Source organism: Theobroma cacao, chromosome 6 (genome assembly GCF_053813885.1).
Source record: "Theobroma cacao isolate CCN51 chromosome 6, ASM5381388v1, whole genome shotgun sequence".
Lineage (NCBI taxonomy): Eukaryota > Viridiplantae > Streptophyta > Magnoliopsida > Malvales > Malvaceae > Theobroma > Theobroma cacao.
In genome coordinates, this window is record NC_142644.1 from 23535164 (window position 1) to 23553694 (window position 18531).

The 18531-nt window shown below is 34.5% G+C and overlaps 3 protein-coding genes across 3 annotated transcripts; all 3 read right to left on the reverse strand.

Moving 5' to 3' along the window:
- Window positions 1-57: 57 nt before the first annotated feature.
- EMB2083 (AAA-type ATPase family protein) lies at window positions 58-7711 on the reverse strand. The gene is made up of 11 exons (XM_018123644.2): window positions 6159-7711; window positions 4725-4897; window positions 4397-4498; window positions 4098-4262; window positions 3821-3961; window positions 3351-3509; window positions 2448-2533; window positions 2096-2174; window positions 1036-1158; window positions 610-666; window positions 58-513 (listed from the first exon to the last, which is right to left on the reverse strand). Exons 1-11 carry the CDS (start codon window positions 7489-7491, stop codon window positions 298-300), a joined length of 2634 nt encoding a protein of 877 aa, XP_017979133.1. The 5' UTR covers window positions 7492-7711; the 3' UTR covers window positions 58-297.
- A 1747-nt stretch (window positions 7712-9458) lies between these two features.
- LOC18595997 (CASP-like protein 3A2) lies at window positions 9459-11636 on the reverse strand. The gene is made up of 3 exons (XM_007024208.3): window positions 11176-11636; window positions 10026-10161; window positions 9459-9943 (listed from the first exon to the last, which is right to left on the reverse strand). Exons 1-3 carry the CDS (start codon window positions 11487-11489, stop codon window positions 9728-9730), a joined length of 666 nt encoding a protein of 221 aa, XP_007024270.1. The 5' UTR covers window positions 11490-11636; the 3' UTR covers window positions 9459-9727.
- A 3574-nt stretch (window positions 11637-15210) lies between these two features.
- Window positions 15211-18383, reverse strand: LOC18595998 (mitotic phosphoprotein N' end (MPPN) family protein). Its single transcript, XM_007024209.3, has 4 exons — window positions 18224-18383; window positions 17106-17714; window positions 16421-16532; window positions 15211-15744 (listed from the first exon to the last, which is right to left on the reverse strand). The coding sequence occupies exons 2-4, from the start codon at window positions 17678-17680 to the stop codon at window positions 15442-15444; spliced, it is 990 nt and encodes a 329-aa protein (XP_007024271.2). The 5' UTR covers window positions 17681-17714; window positions 18224-18383; the 3' UTR covers window positions 15211-15441.
- Between the last annotated feature and the right edge of the window lie 148 nt (window positions 18384-18531).

Genomic DNA, 18531 nt, shown 5'->3' on the forward strand with positions numbered 1-18531 from the left:
CACTTCGACTTTGGAAATATTTGTTACCTATATATACTGTAATAATAATAAAAATAATAAAACTAAAAATTCCTTGAGGAGTTGGCTAATTATGTATTATTTACTCCAATCCCACATTTAGTTGGAAAGCAAAATTGAAACGTCTCCTAAACAGTAGTAGTTACATAATACTATAAGAATCTTTTCCTTTTTTTTTTTTTATATATATTTTCGTGCTAGCAGCAGCTGTCCCCGATGCCCTAAACGTCTCTGCCCATAGGCTACCGAGCATATCACAAATAAGATTAGGCTCTTTGTTTATGAACTGCTCCCTGCAACTTCTACTTTCTGATTCATCATCATTTCTTGGAACTGAGCTCGCTTGGCAAGCCTAACATCAAGTATACTGGGTGGCATTGGCTTAAGTGAGCCATGCAATTCAACAAGACCAAAGAATTCTTGCTTTGTCAAACTCTTTTTCTGGACAAGTTCATCAACCACTGCATCCATGAGCTTTCGGTTCTGCTGTAAGATCTGATACAAATAAATAAATAAATAAACAATGGATGGTGTGAATCGGATATTAGAAGCAGTTTCTGGTAAGTGCTATTTTTACAAGCAATGAAATACCTCTTTTGCGCGTTCATAACACATGTTCACAATCCGTAATGCCTCCAAATCTATTTCCTGATATTCAACAGTTTGGTCATACATTAGATAACAAGTATAGAGAACTTTAGAGAAGCAGTTTCCAAAATTTCCAATGGCATGTGCCATTTCATGCACTTCAAACTCAGCTTCAAATGCAGCCACCAGAGACTTTAACATTATTTTTCTTAACCTTATGCTTCTCAAAATTTATTTGACTAAAGAGATGCATTTGATGAAATTTATGAAGTAAAAAGATGAATCCATTGAAGTATATTTAAAGATGAATCCACCAAAAATAACTCTTTTAAAGAAACAAGCAAAAAGCAAGAGGAATGTATATTTAGCTGTACACCAAAAATATCCTTTTTAAGAAACAAGTAGAGAGGGATAAGGATGTATCCATACATTAATTCGATCTGCAACCCAGAAGTTAGACAACCCATGATGTTTCTCCGAGAGGCCACCAAGAACAAACGTCCTGGCTGCAGACCTAGCATTGTCTGCCGTTTCAGCCCATATCGTACTCAACTGAAATAATTAAGGATTTTTCAAGTGGATCAAGTTAATCTACAGAATCTGGAATGAAAGATGATTTTATACTCTCAATCTAGCTCCTACTAGAAACATAGATCTACAGCAAGCTTATTGATAAAATTTTTTAGAAAGGAAAAGAAACAATATGCTAGAAAATTTGATATTGCCAAACCAAGCTACAAACTAGAATATTGGACATGCAATGCAACCCGGTCAATATAGCATATGCATCCTTGAATCACACTTAAAAATAGAATTCAATTTTCTAAAGATCAGAAATTACTATTTTCCTTGATCTCCTTTATCTTAAATCATAAAGCTTTATGGTTTAGTCACCAAAAAATGATAGTTGGTCTAAGGGTCAACACAAGGGTCAACATATTACAGCACTCCATTAGCAGTCATGAACAAGTGAACATATGCAACACCAATATGGACTATAATAAAGCATTTAATGACCATATGAACAAACCTTGACTTGTTGTAGAGACAAATCAAAAAAAGCCCATAACTTTTACCAGTACACCAAAGATCCAATCTAAACAGTTCTGAGTAAAACTAAAAAACAATAGTCCAATCTCATAACCATTAGCTTACTCCAAAAACCACAAACTTTGAAAAACTCCCCTTTTTTTCTCCCCAAAATGACCTTCATACAGCGTTGATCAGAAAATCCAAAAACTGCAGGTGGCTATTAATCACATTGTAATATAAGAAGGTTAAACAATTAGCATTGCCATTTTAAGCAGTTGGTTACTCATTGTTAGATTTGCAATTTTTGAAGCTTCTGCTCACTTTTTAAGAATGCACCATTGAAACTCAATAATGAGGGACTTGTTTTCCATATCATAATGACTATCTTTTGCACAATATCATCTTCCAGGCATGCAAAAAGACATTAATGTACGTGTATGTGAAACAGACTTCTCACCTGACCCTCACCATACCATAGTTCATCTGCTGCACGGGGTGCTAATTGAACAGTTATGTGATCGAGAAGGGACTGCCGACTGCATGACATTATGAAATATAAGTGAACTGTCGAAAATTAAACAAAGGAGATAATTTTCCAGTGTAATATTTACAGGAAACAAGAGTGGCAAGAAAACCCTGCAATAGGCAATTGAAAGGATAGTCCCCTAATTAGTTGATCATAAGAATATGTTATACAGAGGATGGTCCAAAATTAGTTGATAAAAATATTATCTTTCACCATGTTTGACATTCTTGGCAGTTGATAGTCCTTACATTGATGCTTATAAGCATGAAGAAATGTTGCATACCTTAGCATTCCTTCCTTAAATTTGATATGATCCATTTTCATACGAACATAACCCAATTCCCTACCTGCTCTAGGAGCAATTGTAACCTGCTCAAAAGTAACAAAGTATTAATATACTTCCAGGCGTTGCATACAAGTACAAATGCATTCATTTCTTAAGGCAGCAAGCTTATCAGGGAAACTTGATAGCAGAACAACTGTAAAACCCAAAAGGTTCAGTTTTACATCAATACCCTCTATGAATCAAAATCCCAAGAAAAGGCACCAAAATTGACAGATTCTCGATGGATTCTTCTAGGATGCCTTTTTTGTAGCGGGCTTGTAATGCAGAGTTATGCAATGATTTCACATGCATAAAAAAATCCATTAAAGACAATCTATATTTATAATCTTGAGATGCTTTACAAGCTTTAGCTACCTGTTCCCAACTCACCAGCAGAGGCTCTTTTATGCCTAGACATGATGCTTTAGTACGTGACTTTAAGAGTCATAATCCAGAATGGTATGACATAATTTTGAGACCATCTCTCTGATTTTCAAAAAGTTTCTCACTACTTGTCAAATGATCTGAGGTTTACAGTTATGCAATGATACTGCATATTGAAGATTCTAGTTTTCTGATCAAGGTATATTAATGACTGAAAATCCAGAGAATCTAAAAATAATCAAATATATACTTGAATCAGTCATTAACATGCACATGTGGAAGGAGATATTCCAATCATTTTCTCAATCTGCCACTACATACAGTAAAACACCATTACATAAGAAACCAGATCTTGATATACATTTTATGTCAATATCAAAACAATGCATTGAAAGAGGCGCAAGCAACACAGATTATAGCAGTGCGTATGAGTCAAAATATATGCAAGAAATGAAAAAAGGCAAGTAAAGATCATACAAATTCAATGTTTCTGAGATCAGGAAAGTTCACAGCTACAACAGCCATTGCCGCTTCATTAATAGCTACTTGTTTCCATGTCTCGGGGCCTCTCTCCTTTCTATCTAGCATACCCCTTTCTTCTATTTGTGCCGCTTGGAGAAAATCATCGGTCGTAATCTGCAGAAGTGCAACTGCAGAAGGTCAGAGCATTGCTAAGAGCAATTAGGTTAAGGGCATTTATACCTACTAAATAGCACTATCAAACCCAATGTTACATTTTCAGATGATACACGAAGCGCTATCTCCAATTTCATTAATCTCATATACTTTGAAATCCTCTTCGTTTTATTAAACTTAATTTGTTCAAGTTCCAACTTCTCTGTTTCTAATAACTATTTCTTGTCAGCAATAGCCCCTTCATGATTTCCAGTGAACTGAGATGGTGTCAATAAATGAATAAGATAGTTAACTACTCAAGTAGCTACTACCTCAGTCCTTCCATCACGGATCATATTAATAGCAGCAACCTCAACTATGTTAGCCAGCTCGGCACCAACCATTCCATCGGTCATACTGGCAACAGCCATGTAGTCCACATCCTCAGCCATTGGCTTCTTTCGTGCATGAACCTACAACAAAGAAATGAATTGTATAGAAAAATAAAAAGCTAGCAACTAACCATAAGAATTTAATTGGAATATTGCATACTGAGAACCATTGTAATGTCATAAAAGCAAAGTTATACATTTGCAAGTAGTAAGATACCTGCAGAATTTCCATGCGACCTATAAGTCCAGGTTTAGGGATAAAGATTTTTCGATCAAACCGTCCAGGTCTCACAAGTGCAGGATCTAGAATGTCTGGTCTATTTGTGGAAGCAATAGTGATGACATTCCCTCTTCCTTCAAAACCATCCAAGCATACAAGAAGCTGTAGCACCACAATATTGAAAAAAAATTTTTAACACATTAAAATAGGAACAGGAACAAGTTCATATTAAAAAAAACAAACAAAAAAATAATTTAAAACATATATATGCAAAATGGACCCAACTCACAACAAACCTGATTCAGGGTAGCATCACGTTCTTGTCCACCAGAACCTTTGATCAAACCACGCTCCCTTCCAACAGCATCCAACTCATCAATAAATACAACTGATGGGGCCTAGAAAAAGAAGCATAAAGTGATAGCATGTTGCACTAGAGGTCAAGAAAGTAATAAGGAAGCAGAAAACAGAAAAGTGAACCAAAGCTGATGTGTTAATTCATTATCATGCAACAATGTTTAAAGCACTAACAAGATGAGACACATAAATTACCCAGATAAAAGGAACTCAATTTAGACATGGAGAAGGAAAAGAGGACACAAAGCAACTAAAGACAACACTTACATTTTCCCTGGCTTCCTGATAAAGTGCTCGGACACGGGATGCACCAACTCCAACATATATTTCCACAAATTGAGAGGCAGAGATGGAGAAGAAGTTTACACCTGCTTCACCAGCCACGGCTTTTGCTAGTAAAGTTTTCCCCACCCCAGGGGGGCCACAAAGAAGTATCCCACCTAATTAAAAATCCAATACAAACTAAAAAAAGTCAAGTGCAAAGTGCTAACAAAGCAAATAACTACTAGAATAAAGCAAACTAAGCAAGGTATACCAACAAATTGATAAAAGATGGCATGGGTTCTAAGCATAAAGAAATAAAATTGTAATTGCTATTGCCATTATGTTTTCCTAGGCATATACAGCCAAAAAAAAGTATCCAAAACTGGATAAGAAGGAAAAAGTAAGGAAAAAAAATTGGAAGGCATTAGGAACATTTTATGAATCCATATTCTCCTAAAATGAGTGACCAGCTTACAAGGATATGTTACCGGTAACAAAATAACTTTATAAGTCTGGAGCAGTTCCTGAATTTCCTCTTGTTAGCATGCATATGTAATTATATCCAAATAACAAAAAGCGTAAATTTTTTATCTAATATCGGATTAGAGGCAGAAAGCAGGAAAATGCAACCTGACTTTTGCATGAATGACTAACTGCAATATAAAATGAGAAGACCAGCCAAATTTTGTGAATCAACAATCTATGTGTGAAATGCAGGGATCAGGGATGAGAACGAGCACTTATATGGGAAATAAAACAAGAAAAGATAGAAGTAGGAGAAAGTTTCACTCTGTGACCAAAAAAGGGGAAAAAAAAGGCATAAGTACATCTTGCAAAAATGAATACAACAAGTCTAATAAAACAGAAAAGATTCATCAGATATCCAAGTCATTGCATTCAATAACCCCTTCAAGAATAGCACAATAAAAAGAACTTATAGAGCTGTATAAACTTATCATTCTGATAAGATAAGATATGCTAGAATGCTGTGGTCCTTTGAACTTTTCATTCTTATGCTCATTTAAAGTTTCCTGAACATATAGTTGGAGGATTTGCTGCAGTTTTAGTCAGCCACTGCTAAGTATGGCACCTGCTTAAGCATGTTTCATCTTGAACATGCCACTTCAAGCATCAAGAGGACTTCAAACTGGAATAAGAGAATACATATTACCGCAAGTTTTTTGTCAAATTCATTTGATTTTAGAGTTTGGTAGCAATCCCAATGGTAGAAGAAAAACAAAGGAAAAAGGAAAAATATGATTCATCCAATAATAAGATCTTTTATCCAGGCTTCCAACTTGTCATGGAAAAGACTAACCATAAACAAGACATATAGCAACATGCTTCCTTGTATGCATTGAGTACAACTTCATTGCACAATTTCAAACCAAAAGAAGAATATAAAAAAAAAAATTGTTCAGGTTTAGAAATTTTGACCTGGTATTCGCACTCCTCTTCTCCGGTACATCTCCCCATGTGTGAAAAACTTCACAATCTCCTCAAGCTCAAGCCTGATTTTGCCAAGTCCAGCAACATCCGAGAACTTCACATCCACACCTCTCTCCAAATACTGTGGCAATCTCTTATTATGTGCCCTTCGAACACGTGCACCTGATTTCATGAACTGCATAGCCATCTTCAAATATGGATTCTGTTCACCTCCCACTTGCTCAGCCTCATCGTCCTCACCCTCAATTCCTTCCATTTCCCTCTCCAACTCCCTCATCTTTCTTCTCTCCTCAGCCTCTGCCTTCTCAATCTTCAACCTGTCCTCATAATCCTTCTTCTGTCTTCTGTAACTAAGCACCACTGTCCTATAAAATATCACAAAAAACACCAATCCAAGAGCAGTTGCCACATTTGAATCCTGTGCTAAACTTGCCCACACATTTGCCATACTCTGATAATTCCTCCTAGCATCACGCAATGACTCCTCATACTTCCTCTTCCTAATCTCTTGCTTCTTTCTCCTCACCTCCTCCTTCTTCTGCACCTTTATTGCCTTTTCAATCATCTCTCTCTCTTCCCTCATCCTTGCCAACTCCTCCTTTCTTTGCCTCTTAAACTCCTCTCTCGCTCTCCTTATCTCCGCAGCCCTTTTAGACTCCTTCTTTGGCTTAAACCATGACAACATAGAGGCAGGCACCCTCCCCAAAAATCCCAAATATGGGGCAGGCACCTCAGGCCTCTTAATTGGAGGTGTATACGCATTAACACACAAAGATTCAATCTTTAACTCGTCCCATGAATCCCAAAACTTCCTATCACTATCTATTGAAGGCAAAACAGTTCTTAACACTCTAGAATCCTCTAAAACTACTAAAACTGGCTCCGCTCTTTGCTTCAAACTCACACTAGGCGGCTTAATTAAATGTTTAAGCTTTCCCTCAAGCTTTAAACTCAAAATTTCAGTATACGGAATCCTGCTTTTTACAATAGGAAGATCTTTTGACCATTGTTTTAGCTGCTCTGGGGTTAGTGCTTCTTGGGTTTTTTTCTGAGTTTTCTTTCTATCAGATACTTTAACTGCTGCAAGAGAGCTTTTTTGTGGAAATGAAGTGGAGATTATAGTAAGAGTAATAGGTAAAGCAAGAAAATTGAATTGGGTTTTCTTGGTTTTATCATCATCATCAGAATTATTACTCTTAAAGCTATAAATTTGACAAGAAATTGAAGGGTAAGTGGTGGAGAAAAATGGGTTTTGGGATTTGAGTTTTAAAGATGGGAGTTCTGGGTACAATGAAGAACCAAAAGAGAAATGGCAAGCCATGAAAAAAAAGAGGTGAAGAAAATTTTAAATGACAAGAACAAAAAAAAAAAAGACTTTCAGTTTCTAAAAGATTGAAAGAGAGAGACTTACATTGTGAAATGAAACTGAGAGAGTGAATTTAAGGTTACTGAGCTTTCGATTTAGTCGACAATGAAGCCTAAGACAAAGCATCTTCTTCTTCTTTCTGTTTAAACCCCTGCAGCTAAAAATGTGCTGGTCCAATTTCGAGGGGAAAGGAAGCCAGGTAATCTAACGTTTAAGCTAAACGACTCCGGTTCATAGTTTCAAAAAACGCTGCGTTTAAACGTTTTTGGTTACACGTTGAAAGAAAATTTTTGTGCTACCTAGCACCTATCCTATCCGTACGATAGATTAAATTGTCCATGTTGCACTTTTGTATAATTATGTTCGTTTTGAATGGCAGTATGGCACAGCGGTGTTGCATCAGGTAGTAAGCTCTTTTGCAGCAGAAGTTCGAATTTTTTTATTTTTTATTTTGAAAAATTATATTTAAATCCACTCTGTAAATAACAAAATATTATATTTATTATTAAATCAAATATTCAAATATTATATGAGAAAATTTTTAACTTGTCTATGTACAGCGAACCCTTTGAGGAGAAACGAAAAAATGCAATAAAGCAAGTGAAACAGGTTCAAACTATGATCATACCTTTTATCCTATTCGTGGTAGACTTCCTTTTATCGAGTCCTAGCAGTCTAAGGAAAAAGTAAATAGAATCTTGCAAACATCAAATGAAAATGAGATAAATCCACATATACAAAAATAATAATTAATTATAACAATAGTGCATATTATTATTATTTCACATAAATTATTAAAAATTCCATTCAACTATTACTTCTATTTTATTAATTATTTTTTACTATTTACCTTTGGTTTCTTTGGAAATTATTGGCATAAAATAAAAATAAATGATATAGAAAGCAAAATGACAGTAATTGTCATTGCTGGCCTATGTGCATGTTTAGCTTAGTTTTTTTTTAACTTATCTATATCTTAAAAGTAAAAATCAAGCTAAACATGATTTTTTGATAAACTCTTAAAAAATATAATTTTTTTTAAGAACGAAATTTTAAAAAAAAACTTTAGAAAAAAGCTTTAAAGATGAGTTTTTTTTTCTCTTCTTTTAAAAATATAAAAAAAATTATTTTTATTTCAAAAATATCCTCATTTATTAAATATAATTATAATATTACTCTCTCAAAAAAAATAACTTTTATGATAATTTTAATAAAAATTATAATTTATAAAAAAAATTTATCAAATAATTTTAACTTAATTTTAAAAATTATTATTTTTTATAAAAATTTCATAATAACTTTTAAATTAAAAAAAATTTAAACCAAACAGACTATATATATATATATGCTTAAATAGGATTTGCTCGAACAAATTGTCTCATGCAAAAAGAGAGAAACCCGATAATAATTGTCGCAATAAAGGAGATGATTTTTGTCTTTGCGAGGTTGGGCATCATTCCTTGTATTTGCAAAAGGCCGTTAACCACCCTTACTGGTTTTTATTTTATTTTATTTTATTTTCGGTGTCACTTTGGAAAACGAGGGCGTGTCCGTTTTGAGTCGATGGCCTTGAACTTGTAGGCTAGGTACGATTCCTTTTGTCAGAACGAGGCACCTAGGCACTGAGCCACAGGAACTTGATCACTGAGAGCAAAGCTCATGCTCACCAAACTACGATGGAAAAGCATCCCCCACAAGAATTATCTTTACTTTGGGTGCGGTTATCTGTAACAATCCAGGATTAACATGAGACATACAAGTTAATAACAAGCTCATGTTTGGAGCTATAATGGCTCCAAAGTAGAAACCTACGACTCCATTACTCCATTCTAGTTCATAATTTATATGCATTTTGATGAACAAAATTTCATAAATATACTACTATATTTTCCATCCAATGAGATGCCCAAATTAAGTAGAGGTGGAACATGGGTCGGGTAAACCCGAGAAGCTTGTCCTCGAAGGATGGTTAGTCAACTTAGACGCATTAGCATGGCAAAAGAGCAAGGCCGTCTTTCCTTTTTACAAACAGCACTAGCTGCCTTGCAATACCAAAATTCCATCAGCAAAACTAGCTAATTAAATAGAAGTATGTATTTCTAAGAAGCCACCATTATAGGATAAGAAGATACTACATATGTAACTAAGAGCAAGGAGTGGTGGACTGGGGACTGGGGAGATCATGAAAAATTCAGTGCTTGGAGAGCCAAATTACATCCTGAACAGCAGAGGCAGCGTACAGGACACAGCTGAAGAAAGTGAAGGCTATTGAGACCGCAACATGATCGCAGAAGCTATCCAAAGCCTTACAAAAATTAGGTAGAGCCGTATGTCGGATCCCTGTTCGATTCAGGTTGGTTACCCCTGATGCTGCTGATCCAGCACTCATCATTGCATAAGCCAAAATCTGCAAAATTTGAGAGTCAACAAAGCACCAGCCAAGTGGAAGACAGATGCATGCCAAATTCTCATGGTGGGAATCACATTACCTGATCCCCAGCAAAAGTAAGCCAAGCTTGATTTCTTGAAGGAATCAATGGAGACTTTCTCAGCAGCCTTGACCCGCCAATGAGTGATTGCAGCAAGGAGTAACCCGCAGCAGCTGCTGTAACTCCAACAAGATATCTGTTCCATCACCGAATAAACACAGAATTTATTAACAAATATTATTCAATAGTCATGCAAGTCAAATTTCAGCATTTTCCATGCCCTGGAAATGCAGTCTGATAACTGACTTGTCATAAAGAAACTGGAGGACAAAATAGGAGAGCTTGCTTCAAAATGTCAAGACCCAGAAAAGTTTACAAAGAAACAAAGGGAATAAACAAATAAAGTAGATATTAAAGTGGAAAATTAACGTTCACGGGTCTCATTCTGTTCACTCAAAACCCATGAAACTAGAGGAGAGAGACAGAGGTTCTCCAAACTTTGTTGCTACTCAATAGGTAATAGCTAACAAACAAAACTCCCCACTTTACCCCATAAAAATACCGCAATTTAAGGGTTTTTAGTCAATAAAAAGTGCCAATTTTGTATCATGAACACTGTGTTGTGCTCTGTTTGGTTGGTAAGTCAGGACATCTAAGTAGCAAAAGAAATGTTTTAACCTGTTTTTATAACACACGAAACAATAATTCTTTCTTAATTGAGTTTGGTTCCTACACTGCATGTTTTGATAGTCTAAAACTATGCACAACTAGACAAGCACCAAAATTATTTATACTAATTACCCCTAGCATTGCAAACATTATTAAGTCTTAAAAAAATGCTATCTATAACACAAGAAAACAAGAACATCCCTGTCAATAGCAAACGGGTAATTAATAAGTAGTATAACCAATTTTTATCCCCTTGGTCGGTGAGACAATATGGGGTAGAGAACAAATGAAATGAAGAAGACGACAGAATTACCCAAAGATCAAACCGTCACACACTAAACAGGACCCCATTAGGTTAACTCCACTTTCTTTTCATTTTCCTTCACTTTCTCAGCAGCCAAACAAAAAAGGTACTCTACACCATACCAAAAATTAAAACCATATACCAGAGCTAAGCGTAGCATGGACCATGGAGGAACAGTAAGATCATTAAACTAATTTCGATCTAGGAAGAAGACGTAGCAAGGTTTTGTATACTTACTCGAAGGAGTAAGAGAAAGACCATTTTGAGTGGAGCTGGAGCTGGAACCCGTAGAAGGAAGCAGTGCTAACTTGACGGGCTGTGACCATGAACAACATGGCCGTCAAGGAAGCACCCATGCACAACAGCCTGAGAATCACCAGCACCACGTCCCCTCTCGTCCAGACACCTGTCTTGGACCCTAACCCGGCGTTGAACAACCCCACGCGGGGTTCACTCTGTCCGTTCTCCGCCACCACCTTCGCCTCCGTCAGCTGCATCGGCAGTGTAGATAATGGTGGGGACGGCGGTCTCTTGTAGCCATTCATCATCATCTCTGGAAGCTCCGCGACCCTTTCTGGGATTTGGGTTATATTCTTTGTTATTGTTGCGGTGTCTCTCTAGAGTCTCAACTCTCAACAGATGGAAGAAAGTGGAGATGAGGAGGGGTTTTTAAAGGGCAAGGGGGGCGTACATTTTAACGTCAACAACAGTAATCGAGGCTTTGTTTGGTCACAGTCACACCCCTCCCCTCTCTTCCATTATGGAGGTTTAACCATATATAACCATGTAGAATTCTTCTCTCAATGATTACAAAGTATGCATTGTTAAGACTATCATCTACTTCTCAAATATATACAATGCATAATCATTTATAAGCCAGAACTCAGAGCTCCAAATAGGATTATAGCCTTGTTATAAAGAGACACGTGGCTATGATTAGGAGTTCACGTACCATGCCCGTGACTACACAGTGGCAGAATCTATAAGATGGGTAGGCAGGACTCCTATTTGGTTCCTAGTATTCCTTTGCGAGCAAATTATCAATATGCCTTGTCATTGTAGGGATCGAAGCTTTGAACTTAAAATAAATGGATGTAATTAATGTGTCTAAGGAAAGAGGTATTAAATAAAACCTTAAGCTTTAATTTCCATTCACTGACTAACAAAGCCAGCTCATAAAACTTGATTCACAGATAAATGGCTATTTGAAGTAGCCCTAGCCATCGTCATTCTTCGTAAAATTTGTGCCACACTTCTTGGAAAGGTTCATGTACACGTCAGTCGAGTTTCAGGCTTTTAGGCTTCGTGAAAATAAATTCTAATATACTAGTAATTAATTTTCCTGACCCCTATATGAGATAATATTTGGGTATGGGCGTATGGGAAATGATGAATCCTGCAATGATACTGCTGGACTGAGACAGTCATTTAATGAAATTGGAGGGTTTTTTTTTATAGATTTGAGAAAAAGAGATTTAAATTTTATTTTTTAAATAAAAAAATTATGTACCATCAATGAATCAACTGTTTAAATGTAAATAAATTGGAATTTGCATGAGGAAAGAGACTCTATTATGGCCAACTTCTGCTCTTATTTAACCTTGCTTCCTTCTGTTAAGAAATTAGCCTTATTCATCTACTTATTGGCGGAGGCAAGATTTTACATTTGTGGGGATGCATAAAAGAGGAATTGGTTGTGGAGTTTTAAGACAATGGGGCTTGCGAAAATATTTTACTGTAATAGATTTTAGCTTTATCCTTAAGTTTAACTAAATTAACTGTTGATTAATTATCATGAGAGTAGTTCACTGAATAAAAAATTTATTTTAAAGGTAAAATTATAAAATTCTTAAAATATAAAGATATATTATGAAATTTTAAAATTTTTGAAGAGCAAAGGCCCTACTAAGCCTCATTCCCTCCACCACGTCAACAACCAATGCAAATGATTAACCCCTAAAATAGAAAGAGTTACTCCACTTTAATTAAATTTAGACATAATATTCAAAAAAAATTATTATTTTGTTTAAAAAATTCAAAAAAAAATTATTTTTATATTACGTTCAATTAAATTTTTCTATTTTTATTTTGAATCAAATATACTTTTATAATTAATGATTGACTAATTATTATTAATCAAAACGTCACTTGTCATCTTATGTCACATGATACTAACTTGGTATGTTAATATAAAATAGTGGATTATAATGTGACATTTTGATGAGGTAAAATGATATGTTAACGTGATATTTTTACCTTTCACATCAGCGTCATTTGATTTAAGAAATTAACAAGTGATACTTTGACTAATAATAATTAATCAATCGTTAATTATAAAGATCTATATATTCAATTAAAAAAATATATAAAAACTTAATTAAACGTAAAAAAGATAAAAATTTATTTAAATTTTTTAAAATAAATTAAAAAACTTTTAAAACATTCTATCTTAAATTTTAATTATATCGAATCCACCAATAATATAACGATTTAAGCTCGATTTAGTGCGTAATGTGATTTAAGTTCAAGATTCAGGATAAGGACAAATTTTACAATAAATATGACGTTGAGGAGCCTAAAGCGTGCAAGCGAGCGGAGCAAATTCCAATAGCAAGTGCCATACGAAAAGGGCAACACGTTTGATGATGGACAGATAATTACATGGCACTATATAAGCTAGAGAGACAGTGCATTCAATCACATGATAATAAAATTTCTTCATTCCAGTGTTGTTGCTCATTCTCCTTCCTTTGAGGATGGGTTGACACCCAAAGATTGTCAGTTTTGGTGAGGAGATTTTTAGGATTCCGAAGCTAACAAATCAAACAAACAGCTGATGTAGGCTTCTCCTGCCACTGCACTGTATCATGGTAGCATTACATCTTGTATATATCTTACAAAGTATAAGGCAATTGGGGGAATAGTTGGAGCATCCACATCTTGTATATATATCACAAAGTATAAGGCTATCAAATAAAGTATGCTGATGTAATTTACATGGATAACCTATTTTCATGTAAGATAATCTTAAATTTATATTATTTATCAAATAAATCTAATTCAATACACTATTCAATAATATCAATATTTTCTAAAATCTTTCAAAAAAGTCTATGTTATGGTTAGTTTAAAAAATCTTTCTAATTATTCTATTCGTTATTCTATATGATGCCATATTATCTCTTCTATATGTTTCGTCCCAAAATGCACCATTGAAAGATAAAATCCTACCTCCTAAGGCTCACTAACCAAAATTATTAATCTTGAACTTAGATTAAACTAGATTAATCCAGAGTAAAAACTAGAGTTAGATTTGGCATTAAATTAAAATTTGTTTTGAGATCTAAGAATAAATACTAAAATATAGTTTTTAAACTTACAGCATGTTTGGTCGAGAGAATGGAATAACCATTTCCTCTCTATTCCTAATCCTCCTTTAACATTTTATTTGGTTGGGTATACAGAAAGATGAGGGCATAGCTAATATCAAATCTCGTTGGTATTAACTATTCCAAAAAATAAGGAATAGAATAAAAGCATTAATAAAGAAAAATGTCCTTCATTAAGTTAAAGAATTACCATATCATATAAAATACATTTTGTTCATTTTTTACAATTTCTTTCTTTCTTTACACAACTACCTCTCTCCTTCTCTTACTAAAACAAAATAAATTTAAAATATAAAAAAAAATTAAAATGAATTTAAAATAAAAAGATTTAAGTTTTAATTATACATTATAAAAAGTTAATATTTTAAACTTAAATATTAAATTAAAATTTTAATTATAAATATTTTATATTTTAATATTTTAAAAATAAATAATGAAATTAATGTTTTAATTAATATTTTAGTTTAAAAATTAAATATTATAATAAATAATATTTTTATCATTTATCATTTATTTTTTACTTATTTTTAAAACTATTTCTATCAACCAAATATTAAAATAATTTATACTAATAATTTTTATCTTATTCCATCTCAATAAATCAAACTAAATAATAACTATTCATCTATTATTCTATTCTTACGAAATAACTATTCTATTTTCACTTTATTCCTTCCTCCGAACCAAACCAAAGACACCCTTAGTTCAATTGAAAAAGAATTTTGTGTAACATATTTACAACCAATAATAGTAATTAATTAATTTTAATTTAGAGTGAATTTCTCATGTAGTCAATAGTCATCTAGATCTTTTAAGTAGGGATGATTGTATCAAAGTAAAACTGAGTTAGAGCTCATCACACAATGAGTGGTGGCTGGCATACTTTTTAATCCCACAGAAAAGAATTTATGACATTTTTAGTTCAAACTCTGTAGTCTTATACAATTGCAATTACAAATAAAAATCCAAGGGAAATTGCTGATTTAAGCCGATGATAGACTGAAACCCTCAGTAGACTGGAACACTCCATCCTCTGTATGAATATCTGGAACGAACACTGCCACACGTATAATGAAATAGCACAAGGGCAGCGGGGTGACTGAAACAGCTGTACCTAATATTCAAACAAGAACTCCATGACTTTCAACCCCAGTGATTTTGTAGGGTTTGCAATAGCACCTCCTGACTGTCGTGCATTGGTATTGCCATTTTGAAGATAGTAAGGGTGAGATGGTCGGAAATTGTTCAGCTCTGATGATCTACTTGCTGGTGGGGGTAAAGTCATGAATCCCTGATTATTCAATCTTTCATCTAAAGCCTGGCGTTGCATTGGATCCACTGGCTTCACACCAACAATCAGCACTCCATTAATTTGCATTCCATTCTTGCCAAGAGCCCTCTGAGCATCAGATCGATTCTGCACCGAATATAAAAGCAACCATTGCCAAGTATTGGATTTTAACATCAGCATTTATGATTTCATCGAGAAAATAAAAAAACCAATACATTTCCTTTTGATTCAGCTAATCCTCAAAAACTTGCACATACAAGTGTACAACACTGCACAAAATTCAGAAACTACAAAAATGGAATCAACCATTGGGCCAAAAGGGATAACACAAGCCAAGATGTCCAAATCCACACTTCAGAAGCCACTTAACTCAAACAATATAGATCAGATGAAAAGATCACAGCCCAACCATCAAGAAGCAAAAGATCTACCAGGTTTGGGATTCAGCAAAATCCATTAAGATATTTAGCCTGTAAGGATCCAGCTTGAACAAGGAAGGTGATATAGGTTTTATAATTAAACCAATGCATTACAACTCGGAAAGGTTACCAGATCATAATTATCAAAAACATCACTTTTTTTAACTAATTTTTCAGTCAACTATTTTTATTTAATCTCCAACTGGATTACCTTTTCTTGTCTTCATTAGGATTACATAACTATTTAGCAAGCAAGGATAGTATGCAATAAATGAACAAAATGATATGAACACAAATCTGCAAAAATGAACCAAAGCACATTAATACTCATCACAAAAGAGCATGAACAGATACGATAGGATAGGATTGGAGAGAAGATTGACCTGATATAGAATGTGCATCCAGTTAGCATCCCTTGGACCAGGAACATGTTTCAATATCACACCACACTTTTCAAACTCTCGCAAAACTAAATTTGTATCAGCAGGTGAAAATCTGGAAAGAAAGCAAATAATAAAGTCATAGATCTTGCATACATATAAGAGCCAGATCACAGCATGAGTATAACCCAAATGTTCAGGTACATTACTTTTTGTTTAACTAAAGCAGACAAAATGGAGAGAAGGATGCAATCACTGAGGAGGGAACAAGTTAAAATCACTGGTGAGTTATCAGAAGGTTACACGTTGCAAATCACTGATGAGTTATCAGAAGGTTACAGATTGCAGATATTGGATCAGACAACGGTAACCACCAGGTGAAAGAAACCAAGAAAGATGTGTTTGTTTTTGCCCATGAACAAATTAGAAAAAACCATACTACCAATTTCTTAAAACGTTTAAGTAAATAAGATCCAAATATTCTGTTTTAACCTGACAAAAACTGGTAAAATATGAAATTTGGAAAGGATAAAAAAGGACCTTAAACACAGAGAAGTGACTGGTGATATAATAAAAGCAAAAGTTCATCCAGCAAAATGAGGCACCCATATCACAGATAAAAGACAACTGATTGCTAAAAGATAGGACAAACATATCAATAAGTAGAACATGAAAGTATGAAGCATACCCATAAACAGTAACCCATTCTTCCTCATCCAAATTTCCTGCAGGTATGGAATTCCTCTGTATTTCTGGCCTAGCAACTTCCCTTGGAGGTGGAAGTGTGATCAAAGCACCAGGCTGAACCACACCCTCAACAGGAGAACCCTTTCCCTTGTCATCCTGCTCACTGCCACTTGCCTTTGTGGGTGACCACCAACTCAAACTCGTTGGGCTCTGCTGATTCTGCTGCCCACTTAGTACAGAAAATGAAGTGCTAGCCTCTGACTTGCTCTTTGCCGGAGTTGAGAAGTCACGTCCAGAAGTTTGGACTGGATTTCTTGGGTCTGACTTGATTTCAGGAGACATAGGATAATCCAATATCCCAGATTCAGGAGAAAAATCTGAACGATCCTCCAGGGTGTACATAGGAGGGGGCGGAAGATCTGAACCTCCAAAATTCTCACGCCATAAAGCTGAGACAGCCGCTGCTTGACCTGGACTAGAGAATTTCCCTCTCCGGGCAGAGACTGGTGATGCCAAGTCTTGGAAAAACAATGATTGTCTCCCTGATTTGGGAGTTCTATGAACCGTGGTGCTCATTTCGTTCCAAAAGATGTGCACTGAATAAAGTGTCCTGTATAGATATCAACTCATTAGCTTTGCTAAAACTTGATGTACCAACTTAACTAACCTATAAAACATTAAATTTCAGTAAGCTCAACTACTTGCAAATTTAAGATATATCAACAGAATATTAAACAACAACTAATAACTTTATACTTTCTACCACCTTTTGTTGCCAAGAAAATGAAAAGACACAAATAAATAAATCATAATAAATAAAATATAAGAAATATACTAGTTAACTAAAGCTTCATTCTTTTTCGCAAAAACAAAAGAGCAAGAAAGAAAACTAAGATTAAAACCGTTGTTCATTTTCTTTTCGGTTGATTTCTGTTAAACGTTGAAAAGAGAATACTAGAACAATCAATAGCTTAACGTCTTTTCATTTCTTTAATTCCTCTTTCTAGGAAACCAAACCGTTTTGCATTTCGGTTCCCTTAGTAAAGCATTCCATTGGCATTATAAATAAATAAACAAAATTAAACATTAAACTCAGAGAGAGAGAGAGAGAGAGAGTACCTTTGAGTTGAGCTCAGTTGGGATTTTCCCTCCAAATTGAAAAGCTGAAGAACGAAGCTCTTCTCAAGAACCGTAAAGGAAAACGTAAACAACAAATTTGGAACCCTAAACCCTGGATCCAAATTTCAAATTTTGGGTTTTGATTTTGAGTCCGCTTAAACTGACGTAAAATGTCCTTATTTTCTCGGGCATTTAAGGTTGTTTTCGTCATTTAAGATGCTTGTTTGTTTTTTCCCTTTTTTTTTAATTTTCAAGATAATTAATTTTATTTTCTTTTTTATTATTTCAAAAATAATTTTATGGAAAAA

What these genes read in the sequence shown, in the direction of transcription:
- EMB2083 (XM_018123644.2), bottom strand. Translation starts at nt 7,491, where the DNA reads ATGGCTTGCCATTTCTCTTTTGGTTCTTCATTGTACCCAGAACTCCCA. An exon ending in GTGATGCTACCCTGAATCAG is followed by an intron (nt 4,263 to 4,396) that starts GTTTGTTGTGAG and finishes GTGGTGCTACAG; the next exon opens with CTTCTTGTATGCTTGGATGG. An exon ending in TTTAAGGAAGGAATGCTAAG is followed by an intron (nt 2,175 to 2,447) that starts GTATGCAACATT and finishes AATGTCATGCAG; the next exon opens with TCGGCAGTCCCTTCTCGATC.
- LOC18595997 (XM_007024208.3), bottom strand. Translation starts at nt 11,489, where the DNA reads ATGATGATGAATGGCTACAAGAGACCGCCGTCCCCACCATTATCTACA. An exon ending in TCTTTCTCTTACTCCTTCGA is followed by an intron (nt 10,162 to 11,175) that starts GTAAGTATACAA and finishes GTGATGGAACAG; the next exon opens with ATATCTTGTTGGAGTTACAG. An exon ending in TTACTTTTGCTGGGGATCAG is followed by an intron (nt 9,944 to 10,025) that starts GTAATGTGATTC and finishes CAAATTTTGCAG; the next exon opens with ATTTTGGCTTATGCAATGAT.
- LOC18595998 (XM_007024209.3), bottom strand. Translation starts at nt 17,680, where the DNA reads ATGAGCACCACGGTTCATAGAACTCCCAAATCAGGGAGACAATCATTG. An exon ending in GAATGGGTTACTGTTTATGG is followed by an intron (nt 16,533 to 17,105) that starts GTATGCTTCATA and finishes CTTTCTTTCCAG; the next exon opens with ATTTTCACCTGCTGATACAA. An exon ending in GGATGCACATTCTATATCAG is followed by an intron (nt 15,745 to 16,420) that starts GTCAATCTTCTC and finishes TATTCGGTGCAG; the next exon opens with AATCGATCTGATGCTCAGAG.